Consider the following 21,329-nt stretch of genomic DNA (forward strand, 5'->3'; position numbering starts at 1 on the left):
TCTCCATTCTGCAAGCTGGGGGTTTCCCAAGGGAAGGGCCACAATCTCTACTACTGGAGGAAGGACTGCATCCTCATAAGCATGCACTCAATTTTTCTTCTAACCAGAAGTTGCCAGAACACAGTCTTTCTTAGGGTGTGAGAGCGAAGAAACCTGTGTATTTGTTTCACCCTAAACTTGTCAGTTTCCTGAGCCACAGGCCTGGCTCTATATGCAGAGTAGCTAGTACCACACCACTGGGGAAATGATTTGGGTATTTCCATTCAAATCTTCTAAGAACTGCTGCTTGGCAAACAACCTTTCCTTTTTCTTGCCACCCTTGAGGCATTCTAGAATATTCTTGAGGGGTCATTAGAAAGTCCCTAACTCTTATCCTGGAGGCTTCCCCTTGGGCCCCAAGAGACCTGCAGCTGTGGTTACCAGGCTGGGTACCTCACTGGCATGCACCCGGCAGAATTCTGCTGGCGAAGGGGGATGCTTAGGGAAGCTGGAAGAGACAGTCACAGCTTCTTGGCCACCTAAAACTGCTGAGAATGTTCATTTTGTCCCTCTATCCCCAGGCTGGGTTTTCTTGGCAATTAAAGGCACAGAGTAGTTCTCTGGTTCTGGAACCTTCTTTCTAAAAAGCTGTTCCAGTACATTCTAGCTCACCTTCCTTCTCTTAATTCTAAGAGCAGGGGTTCTTGTATATATTATATATAAGAATCACACTGGGGTTGTATTAAAATGTAGATTCCTGGATCCCATCCCCAGAGTTTCTAATTAGTTGTGGGCCAGAGCCTGGGAATCTGCATTTTACTAGGTGCCTATAAATGATGCGGATGCAGGTTGTCCTATAGCTTGTGCTAATGCAACCAGTTATTAAAAACATGATCTTGGGCGCCTGGGTGGCTCAGTGGGTTAAGCCGCTGCCTTCGGCTCAGGTCATGATCTCAGGGTCCTGGGATCAAGACCCCGCATCGGGCTCTCTGCTCAGCAGGGAGCCTGCTTCCTCCTCTCTCTCTCTCTCTGCCTGCCTTTCTGCCTACTTGTGATCTCTCTCTGTCAAATAAATAAATAAAATCTTTTTAAAAAAAAAAATAAAAACATGATCTTAAGTATAATTACCCTAATTATCCAATAGTCATGAACCATCATTAAAAATTAAATTCCCGCTGCTGACCCTGGAACAACACAGTAGCCCATGTAAGAAGCAGTTTAATTACCAATCAGTACCTGAATTTGGAGTTCTTATTTGAAACCTAGTAATTTTGTCTCTGGCAGCTTAGACCCATCTCTGCCGAACAGCTTCACCCAAGCCTCTCCTACCTTATCCACTGCCCTGATGGGCGTCTGCCTAGTTCTTGAAGCATCCCCAAGGACTCCCAAAGTGACATTTATAACACATAATCATAGATCATTCCAATCATACCTTCCATGTTTGGTATACATGCTCCATTAACTTCACATGGTAAGATAATGCGTATTATTTTCAAATTAAGGAGGTAAAAGCGGGCCCATTAATTACAAGTTAGAACACTCTGGCACATACTCAGGGAATGAAACTTAAGCTCTCTTACAGAGGAGACTGGGAATCATCTCTCCGTACTTGTTAATGAGAGGTAATGAGATTCTGTGGTCTCTGTGCACAGAAAATCATATGAAGGATTAAATACTCAGAAGCAGTGTTTAAAACTCTTGGGTCTAAAAGGACAATAAGTTCCTAATGTAAAGCCAGCCCACAGTTTTGCATAATCAGTAGAGCAGATTGAAATTATTCTGTTCTCTTTGTTAGGATTTCTTACGTGACTGTACCACTTTCTCAGTGTCCAAACAATAGGTTTCAGCTGAAAATTAAAAGCATAAAAAGCATCCAAATGAGATAATAGATGACTTTCAAGGGTGATGAGTCTCTTGATAATCAAATCTGCCTGAGGAAAGGCAAAGTGATTAAGATAACCAGTGGAGAAAAAGTAAGTGAGATAATTCAGAAGGAAGTCAGGGGAAAGAGCTCTGTGCTGATAGCTGTATGTGGCTGTGTGGGCCATGCCAGACTGAGAAACTCATTATTATCCAGCAGGTTCTTTGGCTTTCTTTTTTTAAAGACATTTATTTATTTATTTATTTATTTATTTATTTATTTATTTATTTATTTATTTGAGAGAGGACAAGCATGAACACACAAGTGGGGGGAGGGGCAGCAGGGAAGGGAGAGGGAGAGAGAGAATCCCAAGCAGACTCCTCACAGGGTGCATAGCCCAAAGTGCAGCTTGATCTCACAACTCTGACATCATGACCTGAGCTGAAACCGAGAGTTGAATGGATGCTTGACAGACTGAACCACCCAGGGTCCCCTTAAAGACTTGCAGTCACCTCTATGCCCAACATGGGGCTTGAACCTAAATCCCGAGATCGAGAGTCATATGCTCTACCAGCTGAGTCAGCCAGGCACCCTGTTTTTTAAAAATTTTCTTAACTGTAATTTTGAACCCTATTTTCATATAGGCATGATCAAGGCCTTCTTGTTACTTCCTGTAGATAAAAAATTAATATTAGGTCATGGCCTTTCTGAAAAAGAAGTTACTGCTTTAGAGTCTGGTTGGATTACATGTGTCGTCTGGGTTATCTGGGTGAGTTCATGAGAACTATATTTTTTCTGAGATTCCTCCTTGACACATAGTTCCTGACTGCCTTCTTGAATTTTTTCCCATTCTAGGTTTTCCCCGTCTAATAATAATAAAAAGTCATGATAAAAACAATTTGAATGGATATTATGGCTTCCAATTTTTTTTTTCTTCCTCCCTAAGATTCTGTGTCTCTAGAGTACAAAATGACCAAAGGCCCATTTATGTATGGCCTCCTACAACATGGGTACATCTATACCTACTGCGCCATTTAGAAAATATTGCTGTCCTGACATCTTTTGAGTTTTCTCTCTTCATATCTAACTAGTAGCTAACTGTGATAATCGAAAGCAGACATGCAGTGTGGGTAGCTATGAAAAGTTTGGGTACAAAATAATCCTTTAAAAATATATATAGATATAATTATGGTTTGGACAATATGTGATTTTTGGTTAATCTAGCTAACTTGATGGCTTGTCAGCAATTTTACTCAAAGTGTAGTTTTCCACTGAAACTAAAAGTCCTAGAACTAGCGGCTTGTGAACTTTGTAAAAGATGTGAATATTGACTTTAGTTCAAGTAATAGTTCTGCCACTGGCAAGTCATGTGACCTTGGGTACATCACGGAAGCTTACTCTCCAAGCCTGTTTCACATTCTGGAAAAGGGGTGTACTTGTACATATGTCCTAAAGTTTTTGAGGCAAATACATGAAATTACGTATGTAAAGTACTTAGTAGAGTGCCTGGAGTAGATTAGTGTTACGTAACACTAGCTTCTGTAGGTATGTTATATATAACATAAGAAGAAACTCCAAAAGTAAACAGTAAAAGCAAGAGTTGGCAAACCACGCTCACCTGGTTGCCCCATTTCTGTGAGTGAGGGTTTATTAGAGCAGAGCTCCACTTATTCTTGTCTTGTCTACAGCAGGATCGAAGAGTTGCAACCGATCATATGGTCCAGAAAGTCTAAAATAATGATAGCCCTTTACAGAAAGCCCTTTACAGGAAGCTTGCCAACCCCTGAGTAGAAAAAATTTAATTGTCCAAAACAAATAGCCTTGGGAGTGTGGACAGGTTGGGGCGCCTGGCCAGCTGCTTATGGGACATGCGACTCTTTATCTCGAGGTCGTGGAATTCAAGCTCCACGCTGGGTGTAGACAGTACTTAAATAATTAAATCATTTTTTGAAGTGTGGGCAGGCCTATTTTCTAGTCAAAAACCAAAAAGAAAAATACACATCAAGCCCCTCCTCTCACATCATCATGGGAGAAACTGAAAGCATCGACTCAAGCTGTGACTGAGAAGCAGAGATGAAGGACAGGTGCATGACCCAGAAAACTCCACTAGGTTACAGAAAACTGCGAAAACTTTCTCTGAGGACTCGTAAGGGAAGAGGAAGAGTCTCCCTGAGAGTAACAGCAAAGGAGTAAGAACAGCATTTAAACAAACCTGTTTCCATGCTTAGCATCACTCGCCTTCACGGAGATGCCAATTGAAATCACAGTGAGACATCACCTCACAGCCGTCAGAATGGCTACAACTCAGAAACTGAAGAAACAAGTGTTGGCAAGGATGTGGAGAAGGAACCCTCTCGCACTGTTGGGAATGCAAACTGGTGCAGCCACTGTGGAAAAGTGTATGGATGTTCCTCAAAAAACTAGAATTATTGTATGAGCCACTTATTCCACTGCTGGGTATTTACCCAAAGAATTTGAAAATTTACACACCTGTATGTTTACTGCAGCACTGTCGACAACAGCCATGGGAGGAAGTGGCCCAAGTGTCCATCGGTTGATGAATGAGAAAGATGTGACAGAGAAAGAAAGAGAGAGAGAGAGAATATGGAATATTACTCAGCCATTAAAAAGGGTGACGTTGGGGGAACATGACTGATCTGTCAGTGGAGCGTGCAACTCTTGATCTTGTAGTCTTGAGTTTGGGCCCCACACTAGGTGTGGAGATTACTTAAAAATAATTTTTAAAATCTTAAAAAAAAAAACCAAAAACAGGTGAAGTTTTGCCTTTTGCAAGAGTATGGATGGATCTGGAGAGTATAATGCTGAGTAGAATAAGTTGGTCAGAGGACAGGTGCCCTATGATTACATGCATACGTGGAATGTAAGAAACAAAACACTCAAACAAATTAAAGAGAAACCAAGAAACAGACCCTTAAGTCTAGTGAACAAACACAGCTGCCAGAGGGCAGGTGTATGGAGGCGTGAAAAAGGTGAAGGGGATTTAAAGCACGCTCATCTTGATGAGCACTGGCTATACAGAACTGCTGAATCACTGTACTGTACACCTGAAACGAATGTAACACTATGTTAAGGATACTGGAATTAAAAAGATATTTGCGAAAATATAAAATATGCCACTTTTGGGGGGGAGAAACTTCAATTTTCATAAAAGTTTGTTTAAATCCAATAGGTTTAATTGCCATTTTAACATAAACTGCTAACACCTTTTTTTTTCTTTTTAAAGATTTTATTTATTTATTTGACAGACAGATCACATAGGCAGAGAGGTAGGCAGAGAGAGAGGAGGAAGCAGGCTCCCTGCTGAGCAGAGAGCCTGATGTGACGCTCGATCCCAGGATCTGGGATCATGACCTGAGCCGAAAGCAGAGGCCTCAACCCACTGAGCCACTCAGGCGCCCCAACTGCTAACATCTTAACTTGAATTTTCAGTGGGACAAATACAGAAAGTTATATTATACATAAACAAAAGCCTTTTGGCGTCCTCAATAATTTTAAGTGCAAAGGGGTCTTGAGACCACAAAGTTTGAGAACTACTAATTTAGAGAAGCAATGTAGTGTTGGAGGACAGCTGTCTCTGGGAAGCAAGGCTCAAGAAAAGCCGTCTGTAAAGTCAGGTATGCAAACAGAATGCAGGACTGCGAGACAGCCGGTCAGCTGCTCTGCTGATAACCAAAGACACAGTCTTAAAATATGAACAGTCACCACAGACAGCAAACGATAAACAACCGAGTATGTGGACAGTTCTAAGGATAAAGACTGGTTTCAAGACCAGTGTCTATGATACCTGAATATTATCGTTTGAACTCAAGTTGAATAGCACAGTTGGGAGGAAAAAAGTGTTCAAGGCTCACGAGGCTGTGTGACCATCTTCTCAGAGATTAAAACAACGATTAGCACACAGAAGGAGCTCAGCAGTTGTTAAAGGAATAGTGAATGACTAGATAAATGCAGTTATGAAACTGAGTCAGTTGGTAGCAGAACAGGACAGGGGGATTTGTTCTAGAATCAGTTTTCAAAAGACAGCTGAAAAAATGAGAGCAGCTGAGATGCAGTCGTTATCACTGTCCCCAAGAACACTCCCTCCCATCTCGAGCCCCTTCACTTTCCTTTTAAAGTCAGATTAGTGGATTTATTAGCCATCATTCATCTCAAGCACCTTAACATCCTAAACAAAACTCTTAACTCGAACTCCTCATTCCTTCGTAGCAACACATTTCTCCTGCACACTCCAACTTAATATGGTTCCTGATTCTTCTCTTCCGCTCATGCCTTCCATTTAATCCTTTAACATGTCCTGTCATTCTGTTTGCAAAGCACAAAACGGCATTTATCCACTCCTGTCCATCCCTCCTCTATCACTCGAGTCCAAACCACTCAGATTAATCTTAATGGAACCAGCTTGTCTCCCTGTTACCTTCCCCGGAGCCCTGTGCCTGCCCCTTCCCTTCCAATCTACCCTCTCCCTCGGAGCCAGAGTGGTTTCTTATAAATGCCAATCAGATCATGCCACTCTCCTTTTAAAACTCTACAAAGGTTTCCCACTGTATGTAGAATAAAATGCAAACTCCTTTTCCTCCTCTACAAAACCTTCTCCGTCTGGACTCTCTGTCCGTGCCTGACCGACCCCATTCCACAATCCTCATCTGCTGCAGCCACACCGGCCTTTCCTATCTTCTAAAGCCAAATGGCTTCCACCACTTCTTCCAGCCTGAGCGCCCAGCACGCTCCGGAATCCGCCACCACAGGATCTTGACCGCCTTTTTCCTCCGTTTGGTTCTCAATGTCACCTTCTACATTTTCAGAGGCCTCTCCAGATGACCGTAGCTAAATCAGGCACCGCTTCCTATTAAATGTTTACCGTATCACTCTGGTTCCTTCCTTAACAACACTCCTGACCCGACATCACTCTGCTCGTTGGTTCAGTTGCTCCGTGACAGCAGGACCTTGTTGGTCTTGTTTATCATGGTGTCCTCTATGCTTACAGCAGCGAGAACAGTACCTGACCCACAGCCAACACTTAACAATCAATATTAAATGTGGAGTGAGTTATACATGGCTGTCATGCTTATTTTTTTTTCTTCCTGAAATACTGATGTCAGAGGAAAAGCAGGGTGTTTATCACACATATAGTCGACCGAGTCCCAGGTTTTCTGAAGCAAATTAATAGGCAAGCCAATAGACACAGCGATTCTCTGCATCAAACCTTACAACTGATCTTGATTTTTGTGCTTCACAGGGACTCCATTTCAATTCTTCATTTCTTGAAATGACTAACGTATATTAACCATGTTATTTTGAAGTACATATTCTTTTTCAAAAGTGCTTCAAGGTTTATAAATACACCAAAATGCTCTTGTAAGAGACTCAGCCAGTAGATTTTTCCAGCACAGAGATTATCTGTGCTGGTTTGGAATGAGGTTTTAATGTTTTCTAACTGTGAGATGAGGCACAAGAAATATTATTCTCTGGCTTCAAGTAGAGCAATACACTCAAAGTGCCAAAAACAAAACGAATTCTTACAAGAAAACAAAAGAGTAAATGGAAGCTTTTATTAGTGAAACAAGTCAATTTATTTCCAACAAGGCCTTTTCCTCTATAAATGAGACAAAACTACTTTACAGTACTTTACAACAATATAACTTAGTTTTTTGATGTTTTCAGAAAAGGAGCGATTTCTCTGGGAATTAGGAAAGTAAGTATTTGGGAAGAATAACAAGAAGTTACTTTTTAATTAACAGGCTTATCTACCAGGTATGTAACTCCAGAGTTGTTCTTCTTAACAAATCTATCAAGTACTAGCCAACAAAGAACCTACCTTTAGAAACGGAGGCAGAAAAGGTTTCTATTTAAATAGGAAACAAGCAATCTAACATACCAATCACATGTCACCTTAACAAGGCAATTTACATAATTAGGTATAAATTATCTTTATGTTGATTAAGGTCCTAGCATAGACAACTGGTCTGTTATATCAAGTTCAAACTGCACTCATCTGGCTAGAAAGGTAAACATCACAATGGAATGGGGTTTGTTTGACTAAGGGGAGATCTCTCTTTAATATTGCACTTTCATTAAAAACAAGGATTATTAAGTCAAGGCCATCTTGGTTCTAAATCTCTCCATTTTTGTTGGAAGAAGACTCACCATCTCTTTACTAAGTTCTAACTCAACTTCTATTTCCTGGGCAGCCTCAGGGTGCTTTTCACAGTAATCAACAATAAATTTGTAATGTTCCAATGATGTTGCCAAATTTTCTAGCTCTTTCTTGGGATCTGCAGTGATGATTTTACCATACAGACGGGCAACTCGAAACTTAGCTAACATGGCAGGACGAAGAACATCTTCCCCTATGTGCTCAGGAAAGACTTTATTTGGGTCTCTCAAGGAGTCTAGGAAGAGCTGGTAGTACTTCAATGCTGATTTATTGAGATTATTTATTTTTTTTACAATGTGTGAATCGGGGTCCCTCAGCTTGTCGGCAATGGCAACCTTCAAATCCATCATGTCATAGTACGCATGTGCAATCTCAAACTGAATCTGCCTGTTGACCAACAGGTAATACTGTGGATTCAGGTCCACAATGAGGGGCTCTAGCATGGCTATTCTCCGTTTATGCATCTTGCACCGTCTCTCCATATCGGTTTCAAAGAAGGCGAGCACCTTAAACAGAGCACTGTGGTCTTGGACCACTTCGATATGGTCAGTGACATAACCATCAATCTGAAAAAACTCTTTTGCCTCAAAGACATAGTGTTGACCCAGTAAGAAGAGTTCTCTGGCTTCTTCAAAATCTAAAGGTCTCAGATAGCTCACTTTCTCTTCCACCGCGGAGATGGCGTCACACAGCTCACCGGTTCCAAACTGTACAGCTTTCTTCCTCACCCTTTCTTCCTCATCTAATTCTTTTTTCCTTAAAGCTCTAAGTTCAGATTGTTTATCAAGATCAAGCTCTCCTATGTTGTCCTGAAAGAAAAAAATACATTATGGTGAGACACGACACTGATCTCCTGCTGTCAAACAATATTATGGCAAACTAAAGAAGAAAAGAAAGCCCTCTTTCTCAGCTGGGTTTATGGAGGTACCATAATCTTACACATCTTTTAAAACTTTCTTCTAATTATATTTCAATTGTAAAAAATATAAGAACAAGATTTTTATTTTTTATTTTTTTTAAGATTTTATTTGTTTATTTGACAGACAGAGATCACAAGTAGGCAGAGAGGCAAACAGAGAGATAGAGAGAGGAGGAAGCAGGCTCCACGCTGAGCAGAGAGCCCGATGTGGGGCTCCATCCCAGGACCCTGAGATCATGACCTGAGCCTAAGGCAGAGGCTTTAATCCACTGAGCCACCCAGGCGCCCCAAGAAAAAGATTTTTAAATCAAATAAGCTGCTTATACAGGACTTTCCTCTTTAGGGAGCTAAAACCCATTTATGGTTTCTCTTTTCAGGTAAGATAAAGACATATGAAAGAACCTTAGAGACTGTGAAACATTATACACATGCAATATTAATATTTTAAAATTAGAATGCAACTGTAATCTATATCCTAAAAATACTGCACCGAGATGCCATTAAGATTAATGATATGATGTCTATGCTAGAAGTTATTTAGAGAAATACAGAGAAATGTCCTAGGTCTCAAAGACACTCAAGTGAAGACACAGTTAAATCTGTCAAAGATATCTCCCGCTACCTCTCAGGACAGGAAGCAAAAAAAAAAAAAAAAAAAAGGTAAAATGGTTTAAAAAATAGACTAAGCAGAGTGCCTTGCTGGCTCAACTGGTTAAGTGTCTACCTTCAGCAGGGGTCATTATCCCAGGGTCCTGGGATCAAGCCCCACATCTGACTCCTTGCTCAGTAGGAAGCCTGCTTCTCTCCCTCTCACTCTGCCTGTTGCTCTCCTGCTTGTGTGTACATGCTTTCTCTCTCATTCTCACTCAAATAAATAAAATCTTTAAAAAAAGAGAGAGAGAGAGAGAGAGAGATTAAGCTCAGGGTGTCAGCGTGGTTCAGTCGGTGAAGTGTCCTGCTCTTGGTTTCAGCTGAGGTCATTATCTCATGTGTCCTGGGATCAACCCCTGGGGTAGGTTCCTCACTCAGCACAGAATCTGCTTGAGATTCTCTCTCTCTCCCTCCCTTTTTGCCCCTCCTCCCACTCATACTTCCACCACTCTTTCTCTCTCAAATAAATCTTAAAAAAAAGGAAAAAAAAATACTAAACTCATCTTCCTCTTCCTGGCCAATAAAACTGAACATCAGATCCCTCTATGCTTCACCCCCCCCCCAAAGCCTTTTCTTCCTGTCACTCAACACTGTCTCTTGATCTGCACTGCAAAACAACAGCCAGTGGCCACACATGGATGACTCCTGGGCACTGGTAATGTGGCAAGTTCAAACTGAAATGTGGGCTGTATCCATGATATACCCAATTCTAAGACTTAATTCAAAAGTAATTTTAAATCTCTTTAATATCAATGACAATTTTTAAAATATAATCTGGGTATAAAAGGTATAAAGTTGATTCACCGTTCCTCCTTTTCTAATGTGGCCATTAGAAAACTGAAAATTACATACACAGCTGGTATTCTATTTCTACTGGATGGCACTGCCCTCCAGGTGACTCTGTACGCACCCACGGCTGCAACCGTTACCCATGTGAGGATGCCTCACAGTCCTACGGCTACAGCCCACACCTCTTCACAAGCTGCAGCCCCATAGCCGAAGCCCCCCACAGACGTCTCCTGTCAGAACACCCGAAGGCTCCTCATCCGCAGGATTTCCACAGCAGAACTCCTATTCTTCTTCCACTGCTTCCTACCGTAGTACTGAGTGAAGAAGCCTCCATCTACCCGGACAGCCAACAGCCCGCAAATCATCCTAGAGCTGTCCCTCCCTGCTCCCCTTTACCCCACACTTTCAGTCTGTCTCCAAGTCCTTTACATTTGCTTCCCGAAGAGCTCTGGAATCCATTCTTTCCTCTTCCACCTGTCCTGACACCACCCCAGACCAAGTTCCCTTCACCTCCCACCTGGACGGTCACTGTGCTCTTCTACCTAATCTCCCTCCTCTCCTGGTACTTCCCCTCAATTCGCCCCCCAAGCGACTGTTCCAAAACCCTTTAAGCCTCCACTCCTCAAAGGCCCTGCTTATGCCAGCCCCCTTCTGACTCTGTCTTAGCTCACATGCTCTCCCACTCTGCCAGCCTCACAGGCCTTTGTCCACTCCATCTAATACTACGCTCCCTGTGCTGCTTCTGCTGGCAGGAATGCTGAACTTCCGTTTCTCCAGTCCAGCTAATTCCGACTCATTCCCAGAGCATCCTTCACATGCTACTTCCCCTTGCATGTCCTCTGGCATGGTGTCTCTCCTTTGTGGAACTGACCCAAGGTGCACTTCTACGTGAAGGAAAACCCCAAGTCTACTCTTCCTCCTTGGACATCGACCAGCACAAAGCTGGCTAAGTACGTTTGTGTAGGTCTTAAACTTGAGTTGAAGAAAGTTTTTCAGGTGAACAGATAATCAAAGGAAGAAGTTAAAGTAGCAAAGTCAGACTAAGAAGAATCTGAGTCATTTCAGAGCAGGTGACTATTTAAAGTAGTTTCAAGGGCGCCTGGGTGGCTCAGTGGGTTTGGCCGCTGCCTTCGGCTCAGGTCATGACTTGAGTCCAGCATCGGGCTCTCTGCTCGGCGGGGAGCCTGCTTCCTCCTCTCTCTCTCTGCCTGCCTCTCTGCCTACTTGTAATCTCTCTCTGTCAAATAAATAAATAAAATCTTTAAAAAAAATAAAATAAAGTAGTTTTAAGCAACCAGGTGGTAAGTTCTGGTGCCCAGTCTGGAAAACATCAAGTAAGTGATGGGTAGGAGTTAAATGGCAGTCTATTTCACCATTTAAGACCCCTTTACTTCAAATGCAGGCCCTTAGTCTCCCAAATTTTATTTACTTACTTGCTCCCCAGCTGTTTGCTTATTTACATGCTTTCCTGGCTGCTTTCTGAGCAGAAGCAAGTTGATGGCTTTTCCTAGCTCCAGCTTCTCTAGACATAAAACTATCTAGCTCTCCTATTTCCTTTCTTTCCCAAATATGCCTCACCTTTACCCTCTACCTCTAAAATGTTCTCATCCTTGCACAATGTATGCTTCTGGGGTTTTGTGGTTTGTCTGGTTTTCTTTTGTTTAGTAGTTTCATAAGTTCTATATTATCACTAGTAAAAATTATTGTATTTTAATGCATGCAAAAAAAAAAAAAAAAAAAAAAAAAAAAAAAGCCTAACTCCTCCAGGAAAGTTTTCTATGTATCTATGTTTAGTATACTGCATCCAAATGATTTCCTTTCTTCCTTAGTGGTTAGAAAATAGGATTCAGGGGCACCCGGGTGGCTTAGTGGGTTAAAGCTTCTGCCTGCTTCCTCCTCTCTCTTTCTCTCTCTCTGCCTGCCTCTCTGCCTACCTGTGATCTCTGATAAATGAATAAAATCTTTATTAAAAATTAAAAAAAGAAAGTAGGATTCAGTATGGATTAGCATATATATGTTCATTTAACTCTGATAACAATAACAACATTATTAGGTTAAGTACTGTTATCAACTCCACCCCTTTGTGAGAAAATTGAGACAAAGAGAGATTAAGTAAAATGCCATAAACATACAACTACCATAAACTGGCAGGGCTATTTCCAGATACAGATTTTTATAAAATAGATATAAATATATGTACTGTATAAAGTATATAAAGATTAGTTGCTTATCGTCTAAAAAGACGTAAAGGAAAAAGATAAGAATATGAAGAGATAATACAAAGCAAAATCTAAGCAATTTAGGATGGGCAAGGAAAGTTTTATGGTGTTTAAAGAAAGGAAATGGTACATCTAGGCCATGAAAAATTACACACTGAACAATTAATATAATATATTGAGAATCTACTGTGCCTGGTGATAATAATATGAATACAATGAAGCTCCTACCTCTCCAGGAATTTATAGTCTATCCAAAGGAAAGTCTTTAAGGAAGAAGTGGTATTTGGGATAGACCTTAAACAAGTAAGATTCTAAAAGGCAGATGGGAGAGCAAGAAATATTTGAGAGCATTCTGCACGCTGTGCATAATAAACATGCAGTGAGCCCAACGAATATAACTACGATTTTAAGCTTTTACTTCCTTCCTGCTTATTTAAGGAAAAAAAAAGGCAACTTCTGACTACATTACCTGCATGGAAAGCTGGGCATTCTGCAGGAGAGTCAAACAATATTTGATCCAGCATCGTGCTATCTCTCCTTTTCTTTGATGGTAAAGCTCTGGTACATCTCCTTCAGCTTCAGTAGCTAAAATCACAGAACGTTATTTATTTAATGGTCACCATCACAATTTTCATTGTGTACTACATTCTTCTTAAAGCACTTTTTCCTGAATTTAAGAGTAACAGATTCTCACCGAAGCAGTGGGGGGGGGAACCCACCCAAAATTCCAACCACCCAGAGGCACCCAATTATTATTTTTGTAGATTTCTTTCTAGTTTTTTTCTTGTGTGTTGTCGGTAAAAACTAAGGTCACAATGTATATTCAATTTTTAATATAGGTTTTTCTTTTACATATTCTACCACTAACACTTCACCCGTATCATTATCAACTCTTAAACATTTTTTTTAAGTATAGCATTACATACAATTAAATAGATGTTCCCTGGGTTATATAACCATTCTTGTAATATAACCATCTTCTAATTCTGTTGTTTCCACTTCTTCTATAAGAAACAAATCTACACAAAGTCAGGTCATGATCTCGAGGTTGTGGGATTAAGCCCGACATCAGGCTCTGTGTGGAGTCTGATTCAGATTCTCTCTACCTCTCCCTCTTGCTCATTTTCTCTCTCTCCAAATAAATAAATAAAATCTAAAATAAAGAGAAACATTCTTTCTCTCTGCCTCTGCCCCTCCCCTAAGTTTGTGCACACATACATGGTCTCTCTCTCTCAAGAAAAGAAGAGAAATATGTCACACAAGGTGAAAGTTAGCTTAACTATTAATCAATTTGTCAAAAATTCCAATTTGAATTTAGTGAAATTCAAAATGAAATGGAGTTCTCATGAATTAAAAGTTAGTTCTGGGTGCAAAGCTTCCCCCAAACTAACGTTCAGAATGATGGAGACAGTTTAGTGAAGGCCCAATTATTTCATTTTGTAATGCAAGTCCCATATCCAGTTTTACCAAAATACTTAAGTTACACCTGTGGAGGGCATTCCTTTTTGCAAAAAAAATTTATTTTAAGAATTTGCATGATTTGGGGCACCTGGGTAGCTCAGTCTGTTAAGCATCCAACTCTCGATCTCAGCTCAGGTCTTGATCTCCAGGTCGTGAGTTCAAGCCCCACATTGGTCTCCACAATAGGGATGGAGAGTACTTAAAAAATAAATAAAATGACAATGTAAATAAGTAAATAACTTTTATCATTTAAATTATTTTGGTTTTCACTATTTGAGAAAAAATCCTTAGTAACATGAAATAACACCTTCCATCACCATATCAGATTTAATGAAGTATTGCTATTAATTCATGTAAACCTTTCTCTGTAGGCTACCTTTTCCATCATCATGGGTGTACCACCAACACCAAGTATAACAGTCACAGTGCCCAGCTCTACAGGGAGAGAATCAAGTCACTAGCCTCCCAAACAACACAGAAGCATGGCACTGAAGCAAGTCACTGGTGGATTCGATGGTCTCCTTTAGATGAACATTTGTTTCAGCAGAAAAAGTGGGTTTGTTATTCCTTCTTAAGATTTATTTATTTATTTATTTGAGAGAGAAAGTGAGGGGGGCGCAGAACGGGGACGGGAGAGAGAATCTCAAGCAGACGTTCCACTGAGCAGGGAGCCCAACATTGGGCTCAATCCCACAACCTTGAGATCATGACTTCAGGTGAAATCAAGAGTCAAACACTTGACCAACTAAGCCACCTCAGTGCCCCCAAAAGGTGGTTTTTATCTCCAACAGTAAAACTAAAGAAACAACATACAGTTGATTCTCATTATCCGTGATAGTTATGTTCTTTCTATAGTCACTGCGAACACGGAATTATCAGCAAATGCTGAAACATCGCCTCTCGGAAAAATACAGGGTTAGACTGCCATGAGCTTCTGGTCACATTTTCATCAACTGATCAATATGTATAACTTAATTTCATGTGTGTTTCTATTTAACGATCCCTTATTTAGTATCTACTGTTGGCTTATTAACACTGAACTCAGAACCAACAGCACTATAACCTGTGCCTGAACGAAGCATATCCAGCACTGTCATTTCTCCATGAGGCACGTCACGGCCGTGTCACCTGTTTACACTGGACAACACTTCGGCACTACACTCGGGGGCCATTTTAAACCATGAAATTGCCAACAAAAAACACAAAAATGTGAAGAATAGTGTACTAAATAAACCACAAAAAGGGCACTTATTCACTCTATGGGAGCTGAAACAAGAAGGCGAGTGTTGCATCGTTCGACTTCAGCTGGAAACGTGCACCTCAGGTGACCCAACTTCTTTGCTGTTCTGAACAAATGACCACAGAAGTACCTAGAATACTAAGTTTGGGGTCACAAGTAAATGGTAGCAATGGGTGAATTCACAAATAATGGACTCTAATTTGGAACCTGTACTTAGATATAAAGTCCTTTTTTTTCTCTTTCAGAAATAGCTGGTGGAACTGGGTACTTGACCTCCTTAAGGTTTAGAAGCAAAAGTTATTGGGTTGATACCTTTGTAAAGTGTGTTCAGGGACCCTATGTAGATATGTTACTGAGTTGATAATAATAAAAAGCTCCAACTGTTTTTTATTTTATTTTTTTTTATTTTTTTTTTTTTAAAGATTTTATTTATTTATTTGACAGAGAAAGATCACAAGTAGGCAGAGAGGCAGGCAGAGAGAGGGGAAGGGAAGCAGGCCCCCTGCTGAGCAGAGAGCCCGATGCGGGACTTGATCCCAGGACCCTGAGATCATGACCTGAGCCGAAGGCAGCGGCTTAATCCACTGAGCCACCCAGGCGCCCCTCCAACTGTTTTTTAAAATTGAGGTACAACTGACATTACAGTTGACTCTGAACAACATGGGTTTAAACTGTACAGGTTCACTTACACATGAATTTTTTAGAGTACAGCACTGTAAACGTATTTTCTCTTCCTCATGATTTTCCCAACATTGTCTTTTATCTGGTTTATTTCATTGTAAGGATAGAGTATTAATACATATAACATACAAAATATGCGTTGTTTGTTATGGTAAGGCATCTGATCCACAGTAAGCTCTTGGTAATTAGGTTTTAGGGAGTCAAAATTTATACATGGACTTTTAACTACACAGGGGATAGTGACCCCTAACCCCACCACATTACTAAGGATCAACTATACACTAGTCTCATATGCACAACATAATGAGTTGATATTTGTATATATTACAAAATGATCATCACGGGAAGTCTAGTTAATATTTATGACCATATGCAGTTCAATTTTTCTTGCAATGAGCTTTAAAGATATACCCTCTTAGCAACTTTCAAATATGCAATACAGTATTTACTACAATCACCATGCTGTACATTACATCCCACAACTTAATTATAACTGCAAGTTTATACCTCCCCTAAAAAAGATTTCTCTTTTTCTCCTTTTTTTCCTGCATAATAATCCATTGACATATATACCATATTTTCTTTATCAACTCACCCAGCAATGGACACTTAAGTTGTTTTCATATCTTGGTGACTGTAAATAATACTGCAATGAACATGGGGATGCATTTATCTTTTGGTTCAGTGTTTTCTTTTTCTCTGGGCAAATACCCAGAAGTGGAATTACTGAACTATATATTATTTCTATTTTTAATTTTTGAGGAACCTCCATACTGTTTTCCACAGTGGCTGTGAGATAATTTACATTCTCACCAACATGCATGAGGGTGCCCTTTTCTTCACATCCTCACCAACACTTGTTATTTCTTGTCTTTTCCATAAAAGCCATGAGAATGAGATGATACCTCACTGTGGTCAAATATACATGTTAACTGTGATTTTTAAAACCAAATAAAACACAGTAATTAAAAACTAATCATTTGGACAAACCACTTATGCAGTATTCCAACCAAAAATATATCATCTGATTCTTAGCTTAAGGAAACATTAAACACCAACTGATGGAAATCTAATTTAATAACTGGCTTAGATTTTTCAAAAATGTCTATGTGGTGAAAGAGAAAGAATGGCTGGGGAACTGTTCCAGATTAAAGGACAGTAAAGAGATGTGACAAGTAAATGCAGTAGGAAATCATGAACTGGATACTCTAGTACTAGAAAAGACATTATGGGAATAATTAATGAAACAGAAATATGCATTATAGATAAAGAATTGTATCAATGCTATATTTCCTGTTCTATGATTATGTAAGAAAATATTCTTGGGAAATATGCACTGAAAGTACTAAAGGGGTAAAGGAATCAAGTGTTCACAATCTTCTCTCAAATGCTCCTGAAGAACAATTAAATGTGATTGCAAATGAGGCAATTATTAAAAGCTGGTGAATTGAAAAGGGCTATGGTAGTTCCTTGTTCTGTTTGTGAATTTTCCAAAATTTAAAAGGATTTGAAAATGTTTTCTAAAAGCTGTGTAATAAAACATGCACATATGAACTTACTGTCTTCTGTTGTTGAGATCTTTCCAGTTTGACCAAAAATGACATTAGCAGCAGATAAACAGTGCCTGGCCTCCATAAAACATAGCTGTGGAGGAAATAAACAAGAGTAAGTGCAATCATCACTAGCCTTATTTGCAGTCAACACTTTTACATAAAGACTTCTAGTATGAGAAAAGCTATAAAACTGGGTAAAAACCACTAAGGAGACCCTGTATGGTTGCTGAACATTAAGAAGGTATACGACACGTATACTCTAGTTAAAAAGCTACCTCACAGATTAAAATAACAATCCCCCAAACTCTTCATAATAATCCAAACTGGTTGAGAGACAACTGCTGACTGAACTGAAAGTTAGCTCTCTTCGGGTTATCACTCAGGATGCTTCAAGAACGGTGATCATCCTAGACTGAGAGCGCTTCCCATAGGCCTTTAGGTTCAGTTCACATAGCCAAAATGCCATCTGGGATAAATGTGTCCCCTGTCCGAGGACTTGAAGATTTAATTTTCAGAGATCTATTATCCTACTTCAAAGGCAAAGAGGGTAAATATAGATAGGAAGAGATTCCTGTCTTCTGTAATTTGGGGAATTTACGTATCATGAATGAGGATTCCCATCAACTTTTGAAGCTAACAGATTTTCACAGATTAACTTTATGGAACTGCTTTACCGACACACTCGAAGACTTCCTAATTCAAATTTGGGGATGGCAAAGTTCTCGCAAACACTTCGCGTTTATCACATAAGTCATAGGACCAACCCAGCAGAGATACAAAGTTAAAGTCCAACTTTTAGTTGGAAGCCACCCTCATTAGTAGTTAAATGTCTAGTTCATATTAATAATACCTCATTTTGTTGAGAAGATTTTTCATGGTTGGCTATGACTTCAAAATCTCAGCACTAAATGTATCTCTCCATGACAGCAAATTCAGAAGCCACCTCAAGACTAGCTGGGTACTGTGTACAGTATTAGCCCAGCAACATCTACAGATCAGAATGTTGGTATTAAACCTCAGAAGCCCAAAGAAAGTTACAGTTTACATAAAGAAGCTTTACCTGTCCCCCTGCAATCCCTAACCCATCATTATCTTTCAGTTTTATTAGGCTTTGTTGCCCGCAAGCAGCCACCGCTACAGCAGTGAGTGCCCTGTGCCCTTTAGGTGGCTGGTAAATGTGGGACTTTAGCATCTGCCAGGTAGGGACACATCAAGTAGCAAAACCTCATCATTGGAACCAGATGGAAGATGAGAATGATATAAAAATGACAACTGCATTGCTTAAAAAAAAAAAAAGGTTCAAATCTCTGTTTGCAATGCAACTCAGCTAGTTGTAACAAAAACTTAGAAAACATTTCAGTTAAAAAAAAAAGGCACAAGGGGGGGAGATACTCATGAAAATTACTGCATGCTCCACATAAGCAATGCTTAACAACTTTAAATTTTTAATTATACTTTAAATTAATATCTAAATATCTTAGTACTATTAATATCGATGGAGTTTTAAGTGTTAGTTAAAATCACAGTGAATACGTGGCTTTAAAGTTGCTAAACAAAACAAATAAGGGGCCTCTGGAAGCTATAAAAAAAGGTGCCACAAGCAGAGGCACCAAGTAACACTTCTGATGACGACCACAATGGAATGGATTCATGAGTCAGGTTTAACTGAATGCTCCAAGAGACGCGACAGCGTTACTTACAAGCTTGATCTTAGACCAAAGTCCTAGAAGCGATGCTGCAGTCACCACAGCCCTTTCTCGCCTGCTAATAGCTTTTCTGAATGAAATTCTGTGGGACAATACTTTAAACATAGGGCGCATTTACAGAACCAGCACTAACAAAAAGCTTAGAAAGGATAAAGGCCCAGGAAGGATACAGCAGCAGGTAACCAAAGAGATTTAAAGAAGGAACTCTGATCAGCAAAGAATTACTAAAATTTCAGAGCAAATCAGAAATACAAATAGAAGTAATTTCTATTGCTGAGTATCTTATTGAGGATTAATAGAAAATCTGGCCAAGAAAGGTGGCTGAAAGGGTTTAAGCATTAAAACTCTTAGGAACTAAAGGAATAAACGGGTTAATTAAAAATATACCAACGTGATTCTGAATAATTATTATCAACAACTGAGAAGCTCAAGGTTGTTCTGGGTAATCCTCCAGAAGAAGTGTATCATAGAGAGTCAAACTCAGGAACTGAGCAGACATTTCTAACAGAGAAAAATTACTATGGAGGAGTTAATTCTAAAGAATAACTGAAATGCATCACATGCTTTTATCAAAGCCCACATTTAACAGTCAACTTCCTCAGACAAATCCTCATAGTTACAGATTACCACTGTATAAAGATAAAGCTGTGTCTACAAGATAAACTCCGCAATTTAAGGTAACATCTCCCTAGAATGAATGATTGTGTTCTGTATTAAAAACGAATTGGTGTTAGGTAACTAACATGTAATTTTAGGGGCGAGCAGCATGTAAGACAAGGACGAAATTCAGCATCTTACCATTCTAAAGGATTAATGCAATAAAAAGCTACGTAAGTCTAGTATACTGGCAAAATGGGCTGCATTTTTCTGTCCAGTTTACATCATAAAATATAAGCTACCTGTTTTTAAAAGATGACATTTTCAAGGTACTCCTGGTTCTATATTTATACACATGTACAGTAACTTTTTGTTAGACAACTATTTGAGAAGCTTACCTTATTGATGTAAAACTGCGACAAGGTAGCAGCATTAATAGCCCACTCTATAGGATGGTAGGCATTGTGTTCAAGCTGGCGTTTTAGGGTACTGTGACAATAATGAGCAGCTTTCTCAAACATTTCCATATGCTGGTAGACTTGAGCCAAGTAATAGAGGTTATGAGTATAAACCTTCTCAAATCTGTGAAGAAGTGAATATCTGTATAAGTTTACAATTGATATGGAACCTTCATATAGCTCGGTCCTCTCACCAGCCCTTGGAGTTGGGTATGGCTACAGTAGCTATCTGAGAGATGAGGAAAACAGAGCCTCAGATTTGAACAGGGTAACATTTCTAGTAAGTGGCAAACGGACATTTTTAATTCTATGTCAGAATCCACATTCTACAACTTTAGGAGCATCTCAAAAGAGAAAATATTGTGCCTTTTCGAACAGTCATCTTATCTACACTACATGGAATTTACCTGTGAGAGCAGATTTCTGTACCTACTCACCTTTTTGATCTCTCCTGTTCAGCAAGCTTCTCTTCTTCAGGAAGAAAATGCTCAGTAGGATCAAGAGGAGGACTCCCAATCTACAATTAAAGAAAAACAGACCTCTAATTTAACAGATTTAACAGAACTCTAAAATTTTAAACTGTAAACACCAAGCGCCCTCCTCTGGAGAAACTGGACAAAGCAAAATTTTAAAGCTCACTATACCTCATTTTTTTTTTTTTTTTTTTAAAGAAGCATCTTTTTTTTTTTTTTTTTTCTTTTTAAGATTTTATTTATTTATTTGACAGAGAGAAATCACAAGTAGTCAGAGAGACAGGCAGAGAGAGAGGAGGAAGCAGGCTCCCTGCTGAGCAGAGAGCCCCATGTGGGACTTGATCCCAGGACCCTGAGATCATGACCTGAGCCGAAGGCAGTGGCTTAACCCACTGAGCCACCCAGGCGCCCCACTATACCTCATTTTTTACTAGCTCATTTTCATGTTACCCAAGAAATAATTTTCTCTTCTTTTTTTTAAATTTTTATTTATTTGTCAGAGAGAGCGAGTACAAGTAGGGGAAGCTGCAGGCAGAGGAAGAAGCAGATTCCCCACTGAGAAAGGAG

The 21,329-nt window shown here is 39.7% G+C and overlaps 1 protein-coding gene across 1 annotated transcript; it reads right to left on the minus strand.

Annotated features, from left to right (window-relative positions):
* Positions 1–7,407: 7,407 nt before the first annotated feature.
* LOC309857763 (KIF-binding protein) lies at positions 7,408–20,806 on the minus strand (the record flags this gene model as incomplete). Its single annotated transcript, XM_082750516.1, has 5 exons — positions 7,408–8,824; positions 13,063–13,178; positions 17,535–17,619; positions 20,230–20,413; positions 20,727–20,806. Coding segments are annotated over 5 exons (1,341 nt in total), but the record flags the coding sequence as incomplete, so codon positions are not given.
* Positions 20,807–21,329: the final 523 nt, after the last annotated feature.

Source organism: Mustela nivalis (genome assembly GCF_964662115.1).
Source record: "Mustela nivalis genome assembly, contig: HAP1_SCAFFOLD_2442, whole genome shotgun sequence".
Taxonomy (NCBI): domain Eukaryota; kingdom Metazoa; phylum Chordata; class Mammalia; order Carnivora; family Mustelidae; genus Mustela; species Mustela nivalis.